Source organism: Orycteropus afer, unplaced genomic scaffold (genome assembly GCF_000298275.1).
Source record: "Orycteropus afer afer isolate SDZICR_OR568_19922 unplaced genomic scaffold, OryAfe1.0 scaffold00311, whole genome shotgun sequence".
NCBI lineage: Eukaryota > Metazoa > Chordata > Mammalia > Tubulidentata > Orycteropodidae > Orycteropus > Orycteropus afer.
The window spans coordinates 293,765-321,477 of NW_006921898.1; the positions used below are offsets into that span (position 1 = coordinate 293,765).

Below are 27,713 nucleotides of genomic sequence, written 5' to 3' on the forward strand. Positions count from 1 at the left end.
GGCTCTTTCATTGGGTCCATAGATATTTATTATGGTTATATCTTCATGTTCAATTGATCCTTTAATCATTACATAATGTCCTTCCTTGTCTCATATAGTAGTTTTTGTCCTAAAGTCAGTTTGATCAAAAATTAATATTGCCACTCCTGCTCTCTTACAGTTGCCATTTGCTTGATATATCTTTTTCCAGTCTTTGATTTTTAGTCTATTTTTGTCTTTATCTCTAAGGTGTGTCTCTTTTAGGCAAGCATATTGATGGGTTTTGTTTTCTTATCCAATCTGCATCTCTCCATCTCTTGAGTGGTGCATTTAATCCATTAATAATTCAGTGTTATTATTGACAAGTATGAATTGGTTGCTGTCATTTTGTTATGTGTTTTTTCATGTTGTCCCTGGTTTCTTTGATCCATATTATTTTCTGTGCTGAGCTCATTATATATATGAATCATGTTATCATTTCCTTTGTTGCTGTTGTTTTAGTATATGCTGAATATTTTTGCTTGTCCTCTTTTTTCTTGTGATGTGAAGTTTTATCATTTTTCTTTGAGGTTACCCTAAGATTTATCATCTTCTCCCCAAGTTTAGAACAGTCCATTCTATCTTGGAACTCTCTTAACTTCCTCACCACTTAGAAGTTCCATAACTACACAGTATTTTCCCTCTTTTTGTTTGTAGTTGTCCTCACTTGCCAACTGATGTCTCTGGTTCCCTGTTTACAATCTTGTAAGCTCATTTTACTCTGTCCATAGCTGTGGTTTCTGGGTTATGTCATCTTGTGTATCAATGGTCAGTTGTTATTTGCTATTTTTGGTTCTCTGTTCAAAGGACTCCCTTTAGCATCTCTTGTAAGGTGGGTCTGGTTTTAACAAATTAATTTCTTGGTTTCTGCTTCTCTGGAAATCTCCTAATTTCACCATCATATTTGAGGGACAATTTTGCTGGTTATATAATTTGTGGTTGAAAATTTTTATCTTTCAGGGTTTTATATATACCACCCCATTGCCTTCTCACTTGCTGAGAAGTGGTTTCTGCTGAGAAATCAGAGCTTATTCTTACTGGCTGACCTTTGTAAGTAACTTTTTGTTTTTCCCATGCTGCTTTCAGTATTCTGTCTTAGTCTTTGGTTTTGATGAGTTTGATGATGATGTGTCTTGGTGATTTTCTTTTGGGATCTATCCTGTTTGGGGTTCCTTGGACTTGCTGAATGGATATATTCTCATATTTCATCTTATCAGGGAAGTTCTCCTCCAATAAATCCTGGACAATTTTCTCAGTGCTATTATTTTTCTCTTCCTGTTCTGGAATTCCAGTGACAGATAGGTTATTCCTTTTTATGATATCCCACATGAACCTTAGGATTTCTTCATTTTGTTTTGATTTTTTCTCTGATTGATCCCTTTCCAAAGAAGTATTCAGGTATTTATCTTCCGTCTCATTAATTCTGTCTTCCATTGCATCAATTCTACTCCTTTGCCCTTCCAATGTGTTATCTATTTCTGACAATTTAGTATTAATCTTCTGGATTTCTATCTGTAGATTTAGAATCATTTCTAATTTTTCTTTCATTTTGTCATTTTGTTCTTGTATTTTCTCCCAAAATTCTTCTAGGGTTTTTTCTGTTTTTTTTTTTTTTTCCAGTCTGTCTCTCAATCGTTTGAAGATACCTAAGTATAATTCTTTTGAAGTCCTTATCAGAGAGTTCCAGTGCTGCTTCTTGCTCAGAGATGTGTTCTGGGTCTGTATCCTGCTCCCTTGTTTCTACCACTTTATCCTGGTTCTTTGTGTGGACTGTGATGGTCTGTTGTCTCTGAGGCATCGTGGCGTTGTTGTATTTAGATGTCTGTTAACTGTTTGTGAAGAGCAGCCAAGGGTGATTCAGGCTCTTCTTGGTGGTTTTGCATCTTTGGCCCTTTGATGGAGAAGGAGGTAGTAGCTGTCTCTCAGTAATAGAAGTTGCAGGAGGTGTGGGTGTAGTTGTGTCTTATGGGGACTGTTGTCTCCCACTCAGTTAGACAAAAATTACAATTGAATAACAATCAAAAGACTAAAAGCACATGGACAAAAAACATGTAATCACATAGGAACAGTAACCAAAAAAAGAAAAAAAGGGAAAAAGAAGAAGAAAAAAACAAGAAAATTTGCAATATCTGGGCATAGGGCACTAAGAGAAAAAAGGTAGAGAAAGAGAATAATGAAGAAAAAATGGGAAAAATGCAAAAAGAAAAACAAGGAACAGCGCTAACCATGAGGAAAAAAAAATTAAAATAAAAAAATTTTTTTTTTCATTCAGGAGCAGGGAAAAGAAAAAAAGCTGAAAACTAGGACCTGGGAGGGTAAGAATAAAGAATAATAGTAAAAAGGATAAAAGTATTAATAATAATGTTGTTGTTATGTGCCGTGGAGTCGGACCTGACTCATAGCGACCTCTCCTTGGGTTTCCAAGGCAATATCGCTATGGAAGTAGATTGCCCCATCTTCCTTCCGAGGAGTGGCTGGTGGGTTTGAACCGCCAGCCTTCTGGTTAGCAGTCAAGTGTCTTAGCCACTCTGCTACCAGAGCTCCTATTAATAATAATAGTAGTTTCAAAACAGAGAAATACAAGCAAACTAAACACCAGGAAAAAGAAAGAAAGAGAAGAAAAATCGGTGGAGGACAGGGCAGGGCACCCAGGCTCTGTCTGAGCACACAGACTGGGATGGAGTTCCTGCGGACCCTGAAGGTGGGTGGAGTGGGGGATGGTCGCACCTCCATTCACCAAGCGGGTGTGGGGTATAAGAGTAACAAGAGGAATGTCGCACCTTTTCAGTCATGCAAGTCCGGAGTGTCCTTGGGGTTGTTGGCAAGCAGAACCTGTTGTTAAGCCCCTGGAATCTGGGAGAGCACTGTCTCTTTAAATATCCAAAATGGTCAAGCCGCTTGTAAACATTCAAAATGGTGGCACCCTCTGGACAGGCAAAAGTCCACAGCTCAGCCCACCTTTCTCTTCGCCTTCTCTGTTTATTCCCCAGCCACCAGAGCAGTCCTCTGTGCAGTCCTTGGCTAGCAGGGCTGATTTTTAGGTTAATTCTTAGGTCCTCCCACCACTCGGCACTCTCCAAGCTGTCTGTGCCATCAGGATCACTGCTAGACTGCAGCTCTGTATGTCTCCTTTTTTTGGTATTTTCATGCAAATTCTTCTGCTAGTTGGGGTTTAGTCCTATATCCTTCTCTTCAAGGCTCAGGGGTCCAGGATTATCTTCTGTGTCTGTGTTAATTGGTTTCCCTTTCCTTTGTTGAAGAGGTTCTGTGAAGTCTTTCTGCCTAGTCCGTCATCTTACCCTCCCGTTCTGATGTTGAGCATCTTTTTCTGTGCCTATTTGACCATTTGTATATCTCTGGAGATGTGTCTATTCAGATCCTTTGTCCATTTTTTAATTAAGTGATTTGTCTTTTTATTATTGAAATGTAAGAGTTCTTTATATAGTCTAGGTATAAGTTCCTTATTAGATATATGATTTGCAAAAATATTTCCTATTCTGTGAGTGATTTTCTTTTCACTTGCTTGATGGTATCCCTTATAGCACAAACATTTTTAATTTTGATGAAGTCCAATTTATCTGTTTTTTCTTTTGTTGCTTAAGGTGTCATATCTATGAAACCATTGCCTGATTCAAGGTCAGGATGATTTCCCCCTGTGTTGTATTGTAGGAGTCTTATAGTTTTAGTCCTTACATTGAGGTCTTTAATCCATTTTGAGTTAATTTCTGTATATGGTGGGAGGCAGTGATCCAACTTCATATCTTTGCATATGATCATAACTCTTTAATCCGTGTCCCCATATACACATATCTTGAAAAACAGACTGCTTCTTGCCTCTTTGTTTCCTGGTCTTTGCCAAATGTGGAATCAGAAAACATTTCACTATTTTTATTCAGGCTTCACAATTGTTTTTTAATCCATAATATTCTATCAAGTCCATGTACCATAATATCCCAATTCTCTTCTCCCATGTTAACATTTGGTCTTTTTCATGTTGGGGCTATTGTAGAGACAGCTACCATAAACATTTGTGCACACATAGCCCTTTGCTTCTATAAAGTTGCTTCCTTAGGAGATATTCCGAAAGTGTGATTTTTTTGGTCAAAGAGTATGAACATTTTTCTGGTTCTTTGCTACATGTTGGTTTATTGGTTTCCAAAGGGCTGTTAGCAGTTTAAAGTGCCACATCCAATGATGTATGAATTTCATGAGCATTGGCATTACCCTTTTCAAAGTTTTTCCTAACTTAATCACATATAACCCTTTAAGATTACTTTAATATACATTTTAAAAAAATCATTTCTATTTTTTAAATCTGGGCAATATATGTATATTACATGAAAAGTCAAAAGGTGCTAAAAGGTTATAACAACAGTAGCATCCTCATCCAACCACTTTTAAGTATGTGTTTATTCAGGTATAAGTTTGGTGACTGTTGTTATTAGGTGCCGTTGAGTCAGTTCAACTCATAGCAACACCATAGAACAAAGCATGACCTAATCCTGCACCATCCTTTTAATCACTGCTGTGTTTGAGCCCATTGCTGCAGCCACTGTGTCAGTCCATCTCTTTGAGGGTCTTCTTTTATTTCACTTACCCTCTACTTTACCAAGCATGATGTCCTTCTCCAGGAACTGGTTCCTCCTGATTAGCATGTCCAAAGTATGTGACATGAAGTCTTGCCGTCTTTGCTTCTAAGGAGCATTCTGACTGTATTTCTGACTATGAAAGTGTCCTTGGAAGACAGTGGCTTTGAAAGAGAGAAGTGTATTTCTTGTCCACATGAAACTGAGCATGTGTTACAACTCTGTTATGTGAGGCAGTTGGGGCCAAGGCTTTTTCTGTCTTCCTGCTATGCCCTTCCTAAGATCTTGCCCTTATTGATGTGTATTCCAGCAAATAAGAAGAGAAAAAAGATGGGATAGACCTTCCCTTTGAGGACATGACCTTAAAGTTGCTTGTGTCCATAGTCCACGGCCACTCCAAGTTCCAAGGGAAGCCGAGCAGTGCTACTATTAGCTAGACAGTCATGTATCCAACTAAAATAAGGAGGATATTGGGGTAGCTGGCATTCTGCGCCATAAGTTCTGTCTCTGCTGTGGACTGCAGCATATCTGTATGATATGTCTACACCACTATCTCTAAGTCGCCAGTTCTAGACATTACCTTTATAGGCTGTCAAGTCGATTCTGACTCATAATTGCCCCATATGACAAAGTAGAACTGCTCCATGGGATTTTCTTGGCTGTAATCTTTATAGAAACAGATTGCCAGGTCTTTCTCCCATGGAGCTGCTAGGTGGATTCAGACCACCAGCCAAGTATTTAACCATTGTGCCACCAGAGCTCCTTATAGAAGTTACCTGATGACTTTCTAGATTTTTCCTCCCTTACTCCACCTCCCAAACCTTCTATCTTCCTGATAGCATTGTGTCATCATTGCACAATTCAAAAGTATACACCTCTTCTTTGAGGAGGAAAAATGTGCAATCAAAAGTATGGGTCTCCACTTTGAGAAAGTAAGTCAGCACTCAGGCAGCTCGGGCAGCAGGTCTCCAGCCAGTGCACCTGTGCCAGGGTGCTCACCAGACCACAGCCTTGCAGACCTCCTCACTTCATGCTTCCCGACAGCCAAGGTGAAGGAAGATAAGAGTTTCCTTAGATGCCCACAGAGCCTATCTTCACTTCTTTAAAATATAAGCCCTAATTCCTGGAATTATTGTAACTGGGGTTTGTAAAATGTATTTTAGATAATTACATGGCAAGTGTTGTAAATAGTAAGAGTTAAATAAATTATAACTGTTGTTAATTATTTATCTTGTAAATAAACCCAACTCACTAATTGCTTGTGTGCACCCCGCCCAGTCCCTTCTTTTTTTGGGATTTTATTTGTGTCTTTATGTTTCCATCTCTACATATACTCAGTGAGAAATTATGTATATATGGTTCTTCCCCCTCCTGTAGTAATTGTAACTCACTGCCATCAAGTCAATTCTGACTCACAGCAACCCCCTTTTCGGTTTCTGAGGCGGTAAATCTTTATGGAAGTAGATTGCCCAGTCTTCCTTCCGCAGAGTGGTTGATGGGTTTCAACCACCAACCTTTTGGTTAGCAGTCAAATGCCTTAGGCACTACACCACCAGCGCTCCTTAGTAATAACAAAGTTCATTAAATATGGCAAAAATTTTTGGATAAGTCCAAATTAAGTGTTCTATTATGACCTCATAAATATTGTTCACAGCTGATTTAAAAAAAAAAAAAAAAATTTTTTGAAGCTTTTTTTTATTTGCCTTGTGTTCTTTGAATTTCTAGCTAAGTCTTCCTGTATCTTCCCAACAGCTATTTAAAACTCAATACAATTTTCTACATATACCAACCTGCTAGATAATCTTTTGATTCCCTTGTTTCCCTGAAGATGCCTCCTGGCCCCTCTGTCCTGCTTAAACCTGACTGGTCACTCTCCAGGCCTCTGCTATACTTCTGTCATCCTAGGACTTCCCTCTATGTTGTTCTGTGAATGTGCTTACTCTTTTTCCTTTGTTGGATCCTCTGTTCTTTAGGTCCCCTGTCTGTCTCTTTCTTTATTTATACTTTCACTTTGCTGGAACACATCCTTCAGTATATTCTAAGAAGGTCACTCAGGAGGAAATGTTTCACTTTATATGTTTAGAAATCTCTTCTAAGATATTACAAATTACACTTGCCATGTAATTATCTAAAACCAAACTCACTACCATCTAGTCAATTTGACTCATAGCAGCTCCTCCTTGGGTTTCCAGGGTGCTATCTCTATGGAAATAGATTGCCCACTCTTCCTTCTGAGGAGTAAGTAGCTGGTGGGTTTGAACCACCAGCCTTCTGGTTAGCAATCAAACACCTTAGGCACTATGCCACCAGAGCTCCTTCTAAGACACATTTTACAAACCCCAGTTAAAATAATTCTAGGAATTGTTGTTGTTGTTATGTGCCATCCAGTCAGACCTGACTCATAGCAACCCCTCCTTGGGTTTCTGAGGCAGTATCACTACAGAAGTAGATTGCCCAACCTTCCTTCCTAGGAGTGGCTGGTGGGTTTGAACCGCCAGCCTTCTGGTCAGCAGTCTAGTGCCTTAGGCACTACGCTACCAGAGCTCCCCAATTCTAGGAATTAGGGGTTATATTTTAAAGAAGGAAAGGCATCTAAAGAAGCTCTTATCTTCCTTCACCTTGGGTGTCAGGAAGTGTGGAGTGAGGAGGTCTACAGTCTAAGCAGAGCTTAGTCATTTTCTACTCCCATCCTCACTTCAGTCTTCAAGTGCTGTGGCTTGGAATTTCAGATGCCTGCTGGCTTTACTATAGATAGATTTTGTGTTTCTCATTCTTCTCTATATTTAAGGTATTTTTTCAAAAGGAAAAGGTAGTGGTGGGAATGTCTTTACCCCACTATCTGAAAAACAAAAACACCATTTCCACCTCTTTGGTTATCACCACTGATGAACATTTTCCTGTGTTCCTGTGTAATCTTTTGATTTTCCTCTAGTGTGAATTATCTGTTAATACCCTTCAAAGAACAAATTCTTTAACAATTAGCACAAAACACAGAAGTTCTAATGCTTTTATTCTCACTTGTCTGCTCTGAGATCAGATGGTGTTGGTGTCCCAGTTGACTGGTGCCCACAGTTATTTGCATTCATTTTCAGATTGCCTCACACCCGTGATGGCTGTAAACATGCTCACCCAGCAAGAGGTCCCTGTGGTTATCATGGCCAAAGCAGACTTTGAGAGCTCTCTGGATTCAAAAATAGGTAAGCAGCTATTAAAATGTAATCAGGGGAATGTATTTTGCAGTCTTAAGATCAAACTGCTAACCTATTGCTATCAATTGGAAAAACCACCTGCTGATTCCATGATGTTTGTGAAAATGAATGCCCCTTCAGTTAACTGTCTCCTACTTAACTACATTTTGAAAACATAGTAAGTATGTTGTACCTTGCTAGTTGCCATTGAGAATAACAAAAGCATATCTTACCCACAGACCTTTCCTTAGAGCTAGTTGGTGATGCTTGTGCATATGATGTGGGAACAGTAGAACTCAGATGAAAATCCAGTTTCAGAATTCATAAAACCAACAGCAACTGCTGAGCTGAGGGTTCAAAGCACAAATGATCAATGTGGGCTGGGTTTTTGGTGAAGGCTCTGAGGAGGAGGTGAACTTGAGCTATTCAAAAACAGAAGCGTGAAACGGCAGGAATTGAAGGCGTATTTAGAACTGTAAATTGGATGTCCTTGGCAATCTTTCTCATTCGTGAACATTCTGAACTAGCATCACTAACGGGGAGCCTGAGACTGAACAAAAGGATGGGAACCAAAAGATGTCCCTGCTTAAGGTCCCCTCCCTTTAGAATGGACTTGTGGTCTCTGTCTTCTAGCATGCCTGCTGGAGAGCCTAGTCAGTCTCCAGATGCCGAAACCCTGCAGAGAAGGTTGTTTCCACACTCTTTCCTAGCACACAAAAGTAGCATTCCTCATAAAAATCATGTTTTCCCCATGATGCTCAGATCAGTTTTTGACAAGTGATTTGAAGAAGCATCTAAACAGAATACAGACATTAAGGCATTCAAGCCATTCACTTCTGACCATTTAAACCCAGAAAAAGGTGTCGTTTAAAAGAAATAATCCCTCCCGTTACTTTTATGCGTGTTAAATGAGTAAAATTTATTAAGATAATGAGCCAGGATAAACAATAAAGGAGGCTCTTGTTGGTGTCATTTTTTGTTTTAATTATTTCATGTCAAATTACTGACACAATGTTGAGAGTTCTGAAGGGGAGAAAATCTGAATTTTTAAATGGGCATGGAGAATTGATTTTCCCGTTGTCTTGGTTTCTTTCACTGACATAATTAATGTTCCTAAATTACTGCTTCTTGTCCTCCAAGAGGAACAGAAGCAGAAACACACAGAGATGAAGCGGCGTTTCCGCAGCTGACCTGCACTGTTACAAATGGTTCTGCGAATTCTGGCGAGCCTCACATGACCAGCACCGTGGCCCAGAACATTCTCTGTATGACCAAATAAATCATGTGGCCACAATGTTTCCTTTCGAACATTACTCCTAGTTACTCCAAATCATACACTTTTGGATTGTAGTAAATGACTCTTTTACTTTCATGACCATGAATGCTTGTTTGTAATATTGATTGCTTACTGTTTCTCCTCATCCTTCAGTATTCCTCAAATTCACTCTGAACATTTATTCTTTTCATCAGATGCTTTTTGTCAGTGATTGAACCTAGAACACCACAGAGATTCCCATGGTACCAGTGCTTTTCCCTATACCAAAGAGTTTTAGAACATGTCTCCCAAAAATTAAAAAAAAAAAAAAAAAGTTCCTGTTGAGGTGACCCATGTGGGTCAGAGCAGAACTGTGCCTCACAGGGTTTGCAGTGCCTAAGTGCTCCGAAGTAGAGCACCAGCCCTTTCTTCAAAGGCATCTCTGGTGAACTCAGCCACCAACCTTTCAGTTACCAGCCAAGAACTTCCCCACCTGGGGCCTTCCCAAACATTACTCCACCCTTTTAGGACAATGTTTTATATCCTCCTTCAGTTTCTGCATGATATGTTATGTGCACAGGAATGTGAGCAGTTTTGACAGAGGAACCAAGAGCAGAGTTCCCAGCCATGGTGATTTTGCCAGTAGAGAACATCTGGCAATTTGTAGAGAGACATTTTTGGTTTTTACAACTAAGGGAATGCTCCAGGTAGGGGCCAGGGATGCTGGTCAACATCTTCTAATGCACAGGACAATCCCCACCGCAAGGGATCATCTAGTCCAAAATGTCAGTAGTGCCAAGGTTGAGAAACCCTGCCCCACAGAACCAATAGCTGGGGTGGGGCGGGGGGGGGGGGGCGGGGAGGCTGTTCTTATGAATAGCTGAGGGAGCTCTGGTGGTGTAGTGCCTAAGGCATTTGACTGCTAACCAGAAGGCTGGAGGTTCAAACCCACAGCCAGTCCTCAGAAGGAAGGTTGGGCAGTCTACTTCCATAGTGATACTGCCTTGGAAACCCAAGGAGGGGTCACTATGAGTTGGAGCAGACTCGATGGCATTGAGAGAAGAATGAGAAGATGAATAGCTTAAGCTGAAACATCAGGCCTAGGCCCCTGTGGATGAGTGATTTACTTATGCTCCACTCCGTCTCCTCAAAGACATATGTGAGTTGAAAATAAGTATCTACTCAGAATGTACTTCTGCCTTTGGGAACAAAGCACAGGAGGAAGAAACACAGTTGTCAGCTTTTGACTTCCTCAGTGGAGTTTTCTAGGGTGTTAGGAAATGCCCACTACTTATCTGTCAGTTTGTCAGACTGTGGTGGTTTAGTGTTGCTGTCATGCTGGAAGCTGTGCTACCAGTGTTTCAAGTATCAGCAGGTGTCCCATACTGGGCAGGTTTCAGCAGAGCTTCCAGACTACGATAGACTAGGAAGAAAGGCCTGCCGATCTACTTCTAGAAATCAGCCAATGAATAACAGACCATTGTCTGACTTGCTTGCTTTGGACACATCACCAGTTTGCTAGTGGAGGACATCATCATTTTGGGTGAAGTAAAGGGCCAATAAGGGCAGGGGAGGTCCTTGGTGGAATGAACGGGCACAGTGGCCACGACGATGACAGTGGTTGCAAGCATGTCTGCGGTCAGGAGGATGATGCAGGACTGGGCAACCGTCCGTCCTTTTATAAAAAGTCACCACGAGCAGGCGTTGACCCCATGGCAGCTGTCTCTCCATCTAGGAAATTTCACAGGAGTTTCACAAAGGAAAACCACTGTCCTCTGTCACTAAGGGGATTCAAAGAAGAAGCCTTCACAAATGCTGTGATTTACTATTTCAGTGACAAAAAGCCTTCAGAATTGTATACTTAGAATTATAGCTATTTTTAAAAAAGAAACTAAGCAAAAGGAGAAAGATTTAAAGGAAGTAATACCATTCTGATAAACTGGCTGTGTTAGGGTGGTAAGATTCTCCAAGACAATTCTCCATTTTCCCAATGAATATAATATGGTTTGATAAATTTTATAATTAAAAAATTCAGAGGGTCTCCTTAAAGAAACTAAAGCTGAGTGTCATTGCTGTCAATTACTTTGTGATTTGGCAATTATTTTTCAAAGGAGTTGTTTTGTGTTTCTTCCTCTCTGAATAGGAATTCCCAGCACCAGCTCAGAAGACACCATCTTAGCCCAGACCTTAGGTCTGTCCTACTCTGAAGTTATTGAAACTTTGCAAGATGGTACAGAGAGACTGGTCAACTCTGCTGAGGTTGGTGCCCCTTGGCATGGGCCTAAGAATTTACTTCTAAAATCATGGACTTGATGTGAATTTTATAAGACCTTTTCCTTCAAATGCAAATCATAACCTGCTGTTTCACTTGCCCCCATACATATCAGCCTTGCAGTCTTATTACCTCATCTATGAAAACAAAATAATATCCTTTTTTCAAGATCTAGAAATTTATCAACTCAAAGTGGAGCCCAGTTCTAGAATGGTATAGTATTGAAGTAACGAAATTTTATTTGGAATCTCTTCTGCTTAAGGAAAATTACCTCTGCCAGGCAAACTGGTTCTTTAAGGAAGGTGACTGAAATTGTTCTAAGATCTCTGTCCTTCCCAGATGACCAATTTATTTCCACCTAAAGTTTAACTCGTTTACGAGTAAATGAACAGAGAAATTCTGAGTCTTGTTTATTTGGCCAAGATGGTCCAGTGGTTAAGTGTTCAGAAGTTAACCAAAAGGTCAGCAGTTTGTACCTCCCAGCTGATCCATGGGAGAATGATGATGCATTCTGCTTCTGTAAAGATTTACAGGCTTGGAAACCCTCTGGGGCAGTTCTGCTCTGTCCTATAGGGTCACGATGAGTCAGATTCAACTCGTTGGCAGTGGGTATCTCTTGTTAGCATGGGTCAGCAGCACTTGGAGGTGGTAAACCTGGCAGGATTTGAGCCCAGCCTCAATGTTGAACTACACAAAAAGTATGATGGAAGACATAGTTTAGGCTGGGGAAAGGAACACAGGAAATGCCTTAGAGCAGCGATTCTCAACTTGAGCACATATCAGAATCACTTGGTGGCCTTGTTAAAACACAGATTGCCTGGCTTCCGGCCCAGAGATTCTGATTCAATAGGTCCTGGGTAAGACCTAAGAATTTGCATTTCTAACAAGTTTCCAGCTGATACTGTGGCTGCTGGTCCAAGGACCACATTTTGAGAACTCTGGCTTAGAACCCTGCTACTCAGGTTTGGCCCTTGGAGCACACTGGCCTCACCTAAGACCTGTAAAATCTCAAATCCTTACCCCAGGCTAATAAGACCCCCAGGTGATTCCTATCACATTAAAGTTTAAGAAGTACTGGCTTAGAGTCTGCTTTCTTAAACTTGGCTGCACATTGGAAATACCTGGAAAGTTTTGTTTGTTTGTTTTTTGCTAATTCCTAAGTCCCACCCCCAGATAATCTCATTTAATGGGTATGGGAAGGTTTGGACCTTAAGAGTGTTCAGTGCTCCCCAGATGATACTAATATAGAGCAGAGTTTGGGAACTACTAGCTTAGGGTAATAGTCCCACACCTGTCTCTGAATCACCTAGGAAGTGTTTAGGCCTCACTCTAGATGATCCTGATTCAATTAGACCTAGAGATCCATGCTTTTCAGGTTTGGGATCACCTGAAAAGATCACAGGATCTTTTAAGAGGTCCTAGTAAAGGAATGGCCAGCCTTTTCCCTTTAAGGAGTTATGTTCTTCTTGCAAGGAGATCACATGATCTCATGTTTGTGTCTTCACTTCATAAATTATATCCCCAGACATGAGTCATGCTCTACAATATTGATCCTAAGCTCTGTGTTTAGACCTCGTTTGAGCAGGTGGTGGAGCAGAGCCAAACCACAGCAAAGCCAAGCCAAGGGGTCTGTAAGGGAGCCCCAGATAATGCTCCTGAGGGCAAGGAAGGGGACATTTATGGCCAAAATTAGGCTTATGAAGTGCCCACTCCTTAATATAGGACTCTGAGCATTAACTGTGCTTTGGTTACCTAGTGCTGCTCTGGCAGAAATATACCACAGATGAAATGGCTTGAATAAACAGGAGTTTATTCTCTTACAGTTTTGGAGGCATTAAGTCCGAGTTTAAACTGCCAGACTCTAGCAGCTAGGTGAAAGCCCCTCAACCTTGGGCTTCAGCTCTGATTCCTGCTCTCGGCCCACTGAAGCAGGAGGGTTTTCTTCACTCATTTGCTGGCTACTGATGCTGACAAGCCCAAGGTTGACAAGTAAAAAGGCACAGTCCCAATGTTAACAAACAACATGGCAGGCCACTAATTCAAGTCCAGATGAAGTCCCAAGATTAGCGGGGCATGGCAGGCTGTTGAAGAACAACTTAGCTACATTCAGGGTTCAAGTGTACCAAAAGGCTGAAGACCATTCCCAAAGCTGCTTCTTATATATGGGAAGCAGACCACATGCCTAAAGCAGCTACTCAGGAATTGATTGCCAGTTTTACCATGGGGAAGAACTCCATCCAGCTGCCAGCCACTCAACCAGGCCCAGCCAAGTTGACACATAAACATAACCACCACACTGTGCTTCCTGGCTTCTTTTCGCATAGCTTCATGTAGTTGAATTCTCTCCTGGTTAAGGAATTCTTTCAGTGGATGGAAGGAGAATGGATGGTGAAAGGCTCCTCCCATTCCCCCAAGCTTCTGGAATGTAATCAGTAATCCATGAAGAAGAGATTTTGGAGAGTTCTTATTATAATTTACCTCATAAGTATATGATAATGGGAGTGCAGAACAGAAAATAGCCTCCCAGATTGTCTGGTTCCCTTGATAGAGAACTTGGTACTTGAGAAGACACTTTACTTACTTCAGACTGTTCATGAAAAGGGCTGCATTTGGCAAACCTAGATATATTTCTTACTCTTCATGCCTCATGAGTGTAAACTCTTTGAGGGCAGGGGCCAGATCCTATTGATCTCTGTGCTCCCAATGCCCAGCACAAGCCTAGCACATAGTAGGTGTTTAGTATGTCTTCATTGAACTGGTTCCAGGGACCACAACCCAGGTTGTTGGTGAGCCACACTGCCTCAATTCTTATCATTTATTTGGTTCTCTGAAAAGCATGGGGTGAAAGAAAATGTCTCTTTTGTACTATATTAGCGTTCTGCCTTGGTGTCTATAAAATGGGAGCATTTATATACCAAAAAAATGTTTCTGTTCCTTCAAGCTGGGGCCTCAGTTTCATCCATTCTCCTCCTTGCCTGAATTCCTTCTGTTTTAAGATAAGATTGAATTTTTCCCCTAACTGTACAAATTGGGTGGGGAGTGGGGAGTGGGGGTGCCTTTGTTTTCCTCTATTGGGGAGTTTTTTTTACCAGCAGCTAGATGCTGATACTCCATCATGCCTGTGGGTATTCCAGGGCTCAGGTGATGACAAAGACCACAGAGCTAGGGCTGACTTCCCCACTAGGCACAGTGCCTAGGGCCTACAATACTTTTAGGGACCCCCTAGAAGAAATTTCTATTTATTTTAAAATCAGGAGAAAAAGGTGAATTTTTAGAATCTAAAATTATATCTACTCTTATTCCAACAAAGTCATAAATGTAATTTTAAATACTGTTTTATGGCATTAGGATCCCAGGAAAGCAGATGCCTAGGGCCCCGCAAAGGTTATAACATGTCCCTGCACAGAGCTAACCTCTCAGGAGAGCCACATGTTAAACATCAGTATAGGGTATGGAGGTGGGCATGGTAGTTTGTTCTTATGAAGAAAGGAACAAGGTCTCTCTCCTCTCCCTCTCAGTTCACAGGTATGACCCGGCAGGATGCTTTCCAAGCCCTGACACAGAAAGCCCAGAGGAAGAGAGTGGGTGGAGACGTGACCAGTGATAAGCTGAAGGACTGGCTGATCTCGCGACAGCGGTACTGGGGCACACCAATCCCCATTGTCCACTGCCCAGCCTGTGGCCCCCTGCCTGTGCCTCTGGAGGACTTGCCTGTGACCCTGCCCAGCATCTCATCTTTCACCGGCAAGGGAGGCTCCCCACTGGCCATGGCTTCAGAGTGGGTGAACTGCTCCTGCCCCAGGTAAGGAACCAGGTCCCCCAGTCTGCTGCGGCCTCAAATACCTTCCTCCCTCCTGGTGCTAACTTTCCCTGTGACTTCCACTAGGCCTGGAAGACTAGTATAATTCTTTCAAGGCCTTTGAGGGAAGGTCTTGGAAGCAGTGCACATGCTCCTGAAACGGGTGCCATCTCCTCTTCCCTTAGCTGGTGGGAACAGCAGTGTCACTTCAGATCTGTCCCAGAAACATCTGATCTGACTGATGCGAAAGCTACACATTTTCATCTTAGCTTTGTGAAAAGACGCTTTCTTCCATTTATATTCTGAAGAGCTTCTTGAAGATAAGAGAAAATGTTTTCTCTCTGCCTTACAAGTTTTCCAATATAGTGACTATGATAACAGTGGAGATTTTATCGCAGGCAGCAGAGTGTGCTCATGGGCTTCATCTTTAATATACTGAAACACACCATTTTGCCTTTCTCCTTATTTTAGAAGTAGAATTATGTTTCTCTGTCTATTCACTAGTATGTCTCAAGTGTGATTGTTATGATGTCATATCAGCAGATTAAACCAATCAATAAGAAACCCAGCTCTAGTGTTTTCTTTCCCCTTTTTTATATACAAGTCATTTTTCTCTGCCTTATAGATCATGGTGAGAATATTTTTAAATAATTTAGTCCTCTACCAGTACAGAGGTGAATCACTAGCTTGGTAATTAGGTAACCACATAGTGCAATTGAAAGGTTCAGACACCGATGGATTCAAGTTCCAGCTCTACCTCTTACCAGCTGTGTGGCCTTGGGAAAGTCACTTAACTTTTCTGAATTTCAGTTTCCTTATTGGGCAGTCTACTTCCATAGGGATACCGCCTCGGAAATCCAAGGAGGGGTCGCTATGAATCGGGTTTGACTCAATGGCACATAACAACAACAACAACAACATCAGGAACTAAGGAGCTCTAAATGACGTAGTGCCTAAGGCATCTGACTGCTAACCAGAAGGTTGGCGATTCAAACCCACCAGCCACTCTGTGGAAGAAAGACTAGGCAATCTACTTCTGTAAAGATTTACTGCCTTGGAAACCCAAAGGAGGTCGCTATGAGTCGAAATCGACTCAATGGCAGTGAGTTTGAGGTTTTTTGGTTTTTTGTATTAGGAACTAAAGCAATCCCTTTGAAGGTCTATTTAAGAGATTAGGATTAACATAGGTAATCCTGCTCAGTGCTTGATACCTAGCAGACATTTAGTAAATCCATGCCTGCCATCATCCCAGCTCCTCACCCAGGTGTTTTTGAGATTTGAGACAAGGACTTGTGGGCAGGAACATAGGAAGCGCTGAGTCATTTTAGGGTAGAATCATGGGCTACCAGAGGAGAATGGCACTCCCTTGTTGAGGAGCAATGACAAAGGGCTTCTCTGCTAGAGGTGATGTGACCTTCAGTACAGGTGTTGCAACAACAGGGCCTTACTGGTCAGGGTAAAGTTTCCTACCTGCTGCAGGATTCCTGGACAGCGGGGCTCAGGGCTTAGACCAAGCTCACTGGATGATTCCACTGAGCATCCAGGGCTGAGATCTCTGAGCCTGTGTCACCAAGCAGGACACAGTGGTCAGGACTATAGGACCTTGCTCTTGAACTCTAAGACCTTTAATAGGTTCCTTAACTTGTCTGATCCCTAGTCACTAATCTGCAAAACGGGGGCATGAATAGCACCTACCTCATAGTTCCCAGGGGTTAAATGAGATGATACCTGTCTAGCATTTGGTTACTTATTACTATTGGAGCTAATAATAATGATAATAATGTTGTCACCATCATCTATTCCTCCCACTTACCAAGTAGTGTCTTCCATGTCGTCCAGTTTCTAGCGTTAGCAATTAAGTGTGCTGTCTTCAAATCCAACATGACATTTAAGAAACTCAGTATGGCAACCTTGAGCTTGATGTTATTCTTTTCATAAATGGAGCCCTGCCTTTTCTTCCTAACTTGTACCATTGTATTCACGATGGGGGGGAGGGGGGATAATCTCCATCTTCTCATTACTTCCCAAAATAGTATCTGTGTTCTGGTTGATTGTTCTCCGAATAAAAAGACCTGGCTTTAATTTAGAGATGCACTGTTGGGAACATTCATCTAAAGCAGCCCTGGATGATAATAAGCAGGATTCCCTCAAGGCTTTCTCCAACAAGTGCCTGCCTCCAGGGACCACCACTGCTCCAGGCGGGGGGGCCCTTAACTAAAAGGCAAGAGGCTTGGAGGGGCAGGGAAATCTGGGGCTTCTGTGCTTTCTGATCAGCTCCTTCCATTAAATGGGCAGGCGGGGCTGGGATGGCTGTTCCCTGTGCTATTATTTATCAAGCCAGTATGAACTGCTTCACAGAAACATATAAATGCAACCCCTTCTGTTTTTTTAAGTTAAAATGAACTCAAGCCCTCGCATGCTAAAGGAGTGGAAAGTTCAACAGTTCTTCTTGGGGCTCCTCATGCTCCCATCCCCAGTTCTCCAAGAACTCCCAAGAATTTACATTGCCAAAAGTGAGGTATTTGGAGAGGAGGTTGGTCCTGCTTCCATGCCTCAGAAAGGAGAGTCTCGAGTCTGAACAGTCTACTTCTGCTGTGGTTTCCCACAGCCACAGAGGGTCCTTTTTAAATATTAGTTAGCTCTGCTCATCAGACACAAGATGCTGGCCCACTGTTAAGGCTTTGAGGAGTCTTCAAGGGAGCCAAGCCTCTTCTTTGTGCGAGGCTTAACTAAGGGTACCCCATCTTGGATTCCTAGGTTTTGTGACTTTGGGCACCCAGTTCCAGCTCTTTTAGGAACGTGCCATCTTAGGAACGTGCTTCAGAAGGTTCCGTGCTTAAATCCTTTGGGATTCTGGTTCTTCTCCAGTTATCTCCTTCCCTAGAATGGGGATTGTTTCTTCTTTTCAGCCTTTCATACCCTAAGGATCTCATTTAATTCTTTCTTAGACTGTAGAGCTATCTCTGCCCTCCTGAGGGGAAGCTACCTTTAGGCAGTGGTGTGTTGGTAAATGTTTAGTAACCAGCCCACTGGGAGCTGGGAGGAGAGGAATACCGATTTGTAGAGTTTGCCAATTTGTGTGGTGTTAAGTATTCCCACCAGGGCTAATTGCAGACTACCAACTTGTAGCCACTTATTACAGAGTTGGGAAGAGAGGCATACCATTGATTCTTGTAAACTGGTATGGGCTGGCTTTGACACACCACTGCCCTTAGGATCTTCAAGATGATCATCTCCCTACGGTCACTCCAATGGCCTTCTGTATGCCTCTCAATAGATTTCCAAACAACCAAACTCATTGCCATTGAGTGGATTCTGACTCATGGCAACCCCCCCATTGGGTTTCCAAGGCTGTAAATCTTTATGGAAGCAGACTGCCTCACCTTTCTTCCGCAGAACAGCTGCTGGGTTCAAACCACTGACCTTTTGGTTAGGAGCCAAGTACCTTAACCAGTGCACCACCAGAGCTCCTTTCTCAGTAGAGCAGAGGGTGCAAAACCCAAGTTCGTTTTCTTTAGCACATCTAAATACAGTTGGTTTTCAAGTTCTCTTCATAAATTGATTTGCTTCATAAGCATCATAAAATAGGCATTGGCTGAAGGCGATCTTGACATGCCTGAAATAGAGGTTAATGCGCAAAAGAGACGCTTAATCTTGTCTTGTCCTTTTAGGTTAGATTTTCTGTCCAGTTTAATTGGGAGAAGTAGAGACGAAGGCTTGTAACTGCCAAAGATTAAAATTTTTATTTAGTAAATTTCTTTAAAATGTCTTGTACTGTGGGCAGTACAGACAACAAATATGAACCCTTTTGCATATACAGTACTGAGTTTTCAGTGAAAGCAAACATGGGTATAGGGACAGATAGATAGGTGAACAAGCTAAACAATTAGGTATGTCTAAATGGAGAGTGTATCCAAGATCATATATAGGGTTGGCAGACAATGGGCCTATAAGTTCATGTGAATGATCAGAATTCCCAGGTGTATAGTAGAGCTGACAAGGGGCAAGGTTATGGTCATTGCTTGGTCACAGCCAGCTACCCAGAGGGACCGAGTAGTTGATCCTGCGGACTTGGGACCATAGTCGCAGGGGACATCAAGCTCAATTGGCATAACATACTATACAAAACATTATTCCACCTACTACTTTGGCGAGTAGCGACTGGGACCTTAAAAGCTAGGAAGCTGCCATCTAGATGCAACAACGGGTCTCTCCTCGTCAAGAAGAAAGAAGAAAACCAAAATTAATGGAAACAATCAGTCCTAGCGACTGGTACACCATCTGATCTGCAACCTATACAACTATGAGACCAGAAGAACTAGATGGTGCCCAGCTACCACTGCCATCCACTTGGAAGGGATGTAGGAGATCCTGCATAAAGAGGGAGAACAATGTGGAATAAAACTCAAAATCATTTGGAGGCAAAAAAAAAAAAAAGAAGGTGGGGACCAGGTTTGCTGGTCCAGTAGAGCCTGGTGAAACCACTGAGACTATGGCCCCTAGCTGCCCTTCAGGTCTGGAATTGAACCCACAACTGTGGTTTCCAGCCAAACAAAGTACAGGCATGTGAGTTAAACATTTACCTCAAGTAGACACACGCCCTGGAGAGAACAATCATGGGAGAAGGAAGGGCTGCTTATGCACAGGGAGATAGCTCCGGGTGCAGAAGAGTATGAAGGGATGGACACTGGGAGGAGGTAACTATGGGGAGGAAGTGGGAGGGGAGCTGCTGCATTGTAAATTTTGGTCAATGACATGAGACAAAGTATATGTGAACTGCTGTATGAAAAGTGAATTTACTCTGTAAATATTCACCCAAATCCTAATTAATATATATATATATATATATATATATATATAGTACTGTACAAAATACAAAAGAGGGGGGTTCATTGGATTGTATTTTCATGACGTGGCATTTTGCTTATGATATTTTAAATTCACCCTCATTGTCATAACTTTCTCAAAAGCTAGTGGAAAACTGAATTCAAGTTTAAAAAGAAGACAATCAATGAACTTCATTTATTTCTTAGGTGCAAGGGTACAGCCAAGAGAGAGACAGACACCATGGATACCTTTGTTGATTCTGCTTGGTACTACTTGAGATACACTGACCCTCAGAACACTCAGAGGTAAGACTCCTGGCTGAGTACTTTTGTGTCAGTTTGAGTCCTCCAAAAAGCAGGCAACACGATGGAATTAGATGTATAAGAAGTTTATTGGGGGAGATGCCTGGGAAGAACGATAAAGGAGAGAGGGACTAGGAGTCTCTGGGTTGTGCAAATGCTTAATGCACTATGCTACAGCTGAAAGGTTGCAGGTAGGAGTCCACCCACAGGCACCTCAGAAGAAAGGGCTGGCAATCTAGTTCCTAAAATTCAGCCATTGAAAACCCTATGGAACACAGCTCTGTCCTGATGCACGGAGGGTTGCCATAAGTCAGAATCGGCTCAAGACAACTGGTTGGTCGCTTTTGTTGAGCAGGAGTAGGTGGGAAGAGCTGTCAGGCCATGATGCAGGTCCAGCACCTATGAAAGGTGAGGGGAAAGGAAGGAGGAAGGGTAGGAAAAGCCTCAGATGGCAGTGCAGCTCTGAGAAAGTCCCCTGAGGAATCCCCGAGCACAGCTTATCCATTAGAGAGTCAGGCACAAATGGCTCTGCTCTAGTCACCGGACTCTGGTGCTCAGTCAGTGTCAGAACAGGTGAGAGCATGGCCAGGCATGGACACTGCGGCACAGCCAAAGACAGCAGCTGGAAGCTGTTGGGCAGCAGTACTAGCTGAAACAGGTTCTTTTGAAGGGAGCGTAGTAGATTATTAAGATTATTCACAGCCAAGTAAACCTGAAGTGTACAAAAAATGACAAACAAGAAAAGAAATGCTGCCATAATACCCTTGTTGGCCCTGCAGTGAACTGCATTTATGTGGTCATAAAGATGTAATGTTATTTATTTAACTGAAAATAATGACGTAAGAGGGTAGGAGATAGAGTGTGGGAGAGCTAAGAAGTGTTATCTCTTACCACACATAGTCAATAGATACTTCTAAAATTGATAAATCAATAGTCTAAACATGTTATTTTAAAATTACCAAGAGAAACAAGTAAAAGAATTGAAAGTGGTGGTTTCTAAGAGACGAGACTGGGGAATAGGAAGGAATGGGGCTGGAGACCACTGTTCTTCGTTATAAGTCTCTTAGCACTGTTTTCATTTAGCTATGTGCATGTGCTTCTTTGAAACAGCCCCCCCACCAAAAAAAAAAAAAAAAATTAAGGAAAAGAGAGCAGTAGGTATTCAGGTAGAGAATGAGAACAGAAGAAGAATGTCCCAGAGCTCAGGAAAAACCACAAAACACTGTGCTTGAAAGGACCTTGCAGGCTGCCCATGTCCATGGTAGAAATACTATTCTGAATCCCTGTAGTCCACATGTAAGAATGCCCCCCTTATTCTTCATTGATTGTAAGGTAATATATTTCCAGTAAGATAGGTGCCCCACCCTCTCCCTGGAGGAATCCTGCCCTGCAGTATTATGGTCCCATAATTTGAGTTTGGGCCCTCCAGAAATGAGTGCGATCCTGAGTAAACAGTACCCCATGAAAACAAAAGGGAAGCACCCGAGTGTTGTGTCTAACCTGCAGAAGGGCTCCTCTCCTGCATCTTCTTCCAGAAGGGGTTGTGGGTGTGGGTGCATTCCTTTCAGTGACATCTGGCTTAGAATACTTTGGGCAGTCAAGCTCCTTGCCACCTCAGACTACCTCAAAGGAAGCCTCTGACAAATGAGAGACTAAATGACCATGATGGGCTCCCCCTGACTGGTGAGAGAGAGACATCCTGAGACTTTCACAGTTCCTAACATGTAGACATCATGGAGCACATCACTTCCCTCATAAAATGCAGTCCTTTTAGGTTGGTCACCTAAGCGCTGGCTTGCGTTCTCACTAGAACAGTTTCTGGAAAGATCACAAATCCAAACTACAGCTACTTTCCGTGTTTTACTCCTTAATTTATCCCCAGTTTGTTTCCTAGAAGAGCACCATCCTTGACTTCCCTCTCTTTTCTGTCACCTGCATTAGCAGTTGGATTCCTTTGGGAAATTATTTTCCACCAAGCAAAAAATTTTCTTTTTATTTTACCAGAAATCTGACATGGTGACAGGAGGAGAGGAAACCAAGCTGCGCTAAGATGCATATTGGTAGCTGGCCAGGCCTGTGCCCTTTGCTGACAGATAGGCTCTTGCTTCCTTCCAGCCTTAGAGCTGCAATCAGATAACTCCATGCTGGGGGACAAAATGCCTGGAGTTGTGGGGAAAGAATCCATAAATCTTTGAAATCTTGGAATACAAATCCTCCAAGGGCCAAGGTTTATCTACCCAATTGGACAGCATAAAGTGAGGGTGTTACCTTGGTGAATGGGGAGGTCTGTCTCAATCAGTGATGTTCCCACACACACACACACATACACATACATTCACATACACATTCACACATACTCTCATGCATACACATGCAAGCACTTACACGTACACTCACACACACACATACACACACACACATATACACTCTTTCTTACACATACACTCTCTCTCATACATACGTATTTACAGACCCCCTGCAACCCCAGCCAGAAAATAGAAGGAAGTGGAGTTTCCTTGCCTCCTCCCCAACTTCTGTTGGGACTGGAGACGAGGAGGAAGCCTTTTATGATCTCTGAAGGAAGATGGGGCAATCCACTTCCATAATGATATTGCCTCAGAAACCCAAGGAGGGGTCGCTATGAGTCGAAGTCAACTCCACAGCAGTGAGCTTTTTTTTCTTTGGTTGGCTAAAATGCATATATAAAGTGAGTGAGAGTTGTTGGGGTAATTCATGACAGTTTATCCTTAATATACTTCATTGCAGCCAGTAGGCTGTACAGAGGCTGTTGCTGACTCTATTTTAAGGCCACTTTTAAAGTAGGATTGATCATTTGTTTTAAAATGAACTTTAGCGGCTGTATGTTAGCCTCTATTATAAGGGCTACATTGCCCTCTATTGGTAAGAACTCAAAAATCTCAACTCTCATAATAAAAATTTAATTAATTTAGATATTCAAATATAAGGGAGCTTTGGTAGCATACTGCCTAAGGCACTTGACTGCTAACCAGAAGGCTGGCAGTTCAAACCCACCAGCCACTCCTCGGAAGGAAGATGGGGCAATCTATTTCTGTAGTGGTATTGCCTCAGAAATCCAAGGAGGGGTCACTATGAGTCGGGGCTGACTCGACAGCACATAACAACAACATTCAAATATGAAGAGCCATGGTGGCACAGTGGTTAAAGCACCTGGCTGCTGACCAAAAGGTCAGCAGTTGGAACTTGCTCCACAAGAGAAAAATGAGACAGTCAGCTTCCATAAAGATCGACAGCCTTGGAAACCCTATGGGGCAATTCTACTCTGTCCTATAGGGTTGCTATAAGCCGGAATTGACTCAATGGCAATGGATTTTGGTATTCAGATATGCATTGTACCATGCTGGGGGACAAAATGCCTTGAATTGTGGGGAGAGAATCCACAAATCTTTGAAATCTTGTAACACAAATCCTACCCAATTGGACAGTATAGAGTGAGGGTGTTACCTTGGGGAGTGAGGAGGTCTGTATGAAGATACCTTTTTTTTTTTTGCTAATATGCTTCCCTCTTATCTTCATTTTATGTGAAAATTGCAGTTGTTGAAATATATCAGTAATGTCTTCTATAACAATTTTTATAAATTTCATAAATTAATACTAATCTATTTTTCCTTTATGATAGAAGCTTTTAACTTATTATATTTTAGAAAGAAAATCCCTGTTCTTCCCTAATATGATTTGTTTCAAGGCATATGCAAATTAATAGATCTATTTAATTTATGTGGTTGCAGTAAAGCAGGATTTTTTAAATGACCATTTCTCTTTCTTCCAGCCCCTTTAACAAAGCCTTAGCAGATTTCTGGATGCCTGTGGATTTGTATATTGGAGGAAAGGAGCATGCTGTCATGCATTTATTCTATGCAAGATTCTTTAGCCATTTTTGCCACGATCAAAAGATGGTCAAGCACAGGTAAGCATTTATACTATTTTGCAAAAGAATTCAGTTCCATGAATAGGATCTTGAAGCGGGTGTCAGTTCTTCTGAAACAAGAATTCTATTTTTTGGGTATACATAGACTTCATTGTCAGGCTTAACCATCTGAAGTATATTTGTATTATTTAATTAGTTCCAGCATTTGGTGTTGCATCCTCACATAGAACCTAGTCTTTAGCTCTTCTGTTTGCTTAACTAAGTAATTGAAATTTTTCCTTGTGAAACAGAGAGAAATAGTTCATAATATTAAGGGCTTTTTATAGCATCTCACGTGAGGCCATGTTTATCATCTGTTCACCTCTAAGTGAGCTCTGTGTCAAAGCCTGGCTGAATCCTGCCTCCACATATCACTCTGATAATCAAAGTATATAAAGGATTTTTTTTTTCCTGTTGGCCTATTATCTATTCCCTATTATATTCAGCAAACTGTATGCTTTATTCCCATGAAATAAATCATACATATAAAAAGGTATATTCAATGTGTGTATACATTTTAAAGAATATAGTGAACATACATGTACCTACTCCTCAGTTTAAGCAATAGAACATTACTGTTGTTGTTGTTATGTGCCATCAAGTCAGACCCAACTCATAGTGACCCCTCCTTGAGTTTCCGAGGCAGTATCAGTATGGAAGTAGATTGCTCAACCTTCCTTCTGAGGAGTGGCTGTTGGACTTGAACTGCCAGCCTTCTGGTTAGCAGTCAAGTGCCTTAGGCACTACACTACCAGAGCTCCCAGAACATTACTAATTCGTTAGAATACTCAGAGTGCCCCTCTCTGATCATATCATCCCTCTTCCTATATCTACCATACCTCCCCCAGCTAACCTCACTCCTGAATTTTATATTATTCATTTCCTTGCTCTTCTTTATAAATATGTTCCCTCTGTATATGTCCATAAATAATGTATTTTACTTAATTTTCCTTTCTATCTTGCTTTTCTTTTTCAAAACCTTTTGAGAATTGAGCTTTATTGATGCATGGAATTTCTGTTTCACTGCTGTATGGTACTCCATTATATAGAATGAAATTTTTAATACAGAACTCAGTTTATTTATCCATACCACCTTTAATTGTTATTGTACAATTATTTAAAAAAAAAAAAAAAAAAAGTCCCTGCCGTCGACTCAGATCTGACTCATAGCAACCCCTTCTTGGGTTTCCAAGGTGATGTCTCTACGGAAGTAGGTTGTCCTGTCTTCCTTCCAAGGAATGGCTGGTGGGTTTGAACTACCAGCCTTCTGGTTAGCAGTCAAATGCCTTAGACACTGCGCCACCAGAGAAAACTGCTATAAGCATTCTTTTACATATTATCTGACACACATATGTCAGCATTTCTCTAAGGTTTGAACATAAGAATGGCACTGTAAGTTATAGGGCATGTACATATTCAACTTTAGTAGTAAACACCAAACTGTGTTTAAAGTAGTTACATAAGTCTATGCTTCCACCATGACCCATTATCTTCATCAACATGTAGTATTATCACTTTAAATTTTGCTAACCCAGCAGTTCTATAATGGCTTACTTTGTGAATTAACTTTGAATTTGAAGATTCCGATTACATAGTGAAAATTAGCATTCATTTAATATGTTTAGAGACCTTTGTATTTCTGCTTCTATTAAATTCTCGTTTGTGTCTTTGCCTTTATTTCTCCTGGGTTGTTTGCCTTTTATTGATTTGTAGAAGTTCTGTGAGTTTTCTCAATACTAATCCTTCCTCAGCTATATGTATTGTAAATATTTTTTCCTTTGAATTGTTTTACTTTTATAGTATCTTTTGATAATAAGAATATCTTTATTTAATGTAGTAAAATTTGACTAGCTTTCCTTTATGATTTTTAATGTCCCAGCACCATTTATGGAACAGTCTAGCCTTTTGTCCCACTGACCTATGTCATGGACCTGTGTCATAAATCAAGTGTTGGTATAAAGTGAGAACCTTTTGATGGGATCTTTATTCTGTCCATTGATCTCTATGTTTATTGCTATGCTAGTTTGTTATTCCCTTTGTAATTTTAACTTCAGAAGCCTTGATATCCAATTAGGGAAATTCTCCTACTTTGTTTTTGTTCTCGTCAGGACTGTCTTGATTATGATTGGACCATTGTTCTTCCACATAAATTTCAGAGTCAGTTTGCCTAATTCCACAGAAATACCTATGGGACTTGTTTGTGAGAACACTGATAAACTCTGTGTGTCTATATTTTTTATAATATATTTAAAAAAATCTATTGAGAGTTTAATTAGAATTGCACTGACTCTAAAGACTCTCTAAAGACATGAAATTTTTATAATATTGAGTCTTCCTTCTGTAAGCAAGGAGCTCTGGTGGCATCGTGGTTAAAGCATTCAGCTGCTAACCAAAAGATCAGCAGTTCGAACCCACCAGTCATTCCTCGATAGAAAGATGAGACAGTCTGCTTCCATAAAGATTTACAGCCTTGGAAACCCTATAGGGCAGTTCTTCTGTCCTAAAGGATGACTGAGTTATAATCCACTTGATGGCAATGGTATTGATGTTTTGGTTTCATCTCTAAGCATCTCATATCTTTCTGTTTTTAAATATCCTTCAATAAAGTTTGGTTTTCTCTACAGTGGGATTGTATATTTTTGTTGCTTTATAATTTTGGTGCTGTTATAAATGGTTTCTAACTTTTTTTTTTTGCTGTTGCTACTATTATTTAGTAATGCCATTGATTTTACTATATTGATTTCATATCTAGAAAGCTTGCTGATAGTTTACTAAGAGTTTTTATCGTAAACCAATATGGTATTTCATCATGTTTTCCTTCATCCACTGATATAATCATATGGTTTTTCTCCTTTAATAATTAATGTGGTAAATTTTATTAGTAGAATTTTTAATGTTGAGCCAGTTTTAGTCATAGAATATACCCTACTTGGTCATGAGATGTTGTATTTTTTGTGCATTACTGGATCCATTTCACTAATTTTTTTTCTTTGCTTTCTTTAAAACCACCCATCTATCCACCCGTAGATCAATGCTTGCCATTCATCACTGACAATGCAGTACTATACATGCAAAAGGGTTCATCTTTGTTTTCTGTACCTCCCATGTACCTCTCTCTATGTCTTCCTCCTCCTCAATGCCACCATGTTGATTGCTCAATTTTGGTACATTGCCCTTCCCTTCACCCAAATCAATACTTGTCTCTACCTATCTAGCAGTGTTTTACTAATATTTTGTATTAGATTTTGACTTCTGTATTCATGAGTGAAAGAACTCTGGTGGCACAGTTGTTAAAGTACTCAACTACTACCCAAAAGGTCTGTGATTCAAACCCACCATCTACTCTGCAGGAGAAAGATGGGCCAGTCTACTTCAGTAAAGATTCCAGCCTTGGGATGCTTTATGGGGAAGTTCTACTCAGTCCTCTAGGGTTGCTGTGAGTCCGAATAGTCTGGACAGTGATGAATTTGGTTTGGTTGGGGTATTGATGAGTGAGATGGCTTGTAATTTTCCTTTCTTA

General features: G+C 41.2%; 1 protein-coding gene across 1 annotated transcript in view; it reads left to right on the forward strand.

The window, feature by feature from the left end:
• Positions 1-27,713, forward strand: part of LARS2 (leucyl-tRNA synthetase 2, mitochondrial) — a 362,372-nt gene that overhangs the window by 237,231 nt on the left and 97,428 nt on the right. The window contains exons 9-13 of the mRNA XM_007951731.2: positions 7,697-7,801; positions 11,191-11,306; positions 14,838-15,121; positions 20,152-20,250; positions 24,056-24,193. Of these exons, the coding sequence (XP_007949922.1) occupies positions 7,697-7,801; positions 11,191-11,306; positions 14,838-15,121; positions 20,152-20,250; positions 24,056-24,193 (742 nt within the window). The remainder of the gene's footprint in view (positions 1-7,696; positions 7,802-11,190; positions 11,307-14,837; positions 15,122-20,151; positions 20,251-24,055; positions 24,194-27,713) is intronic.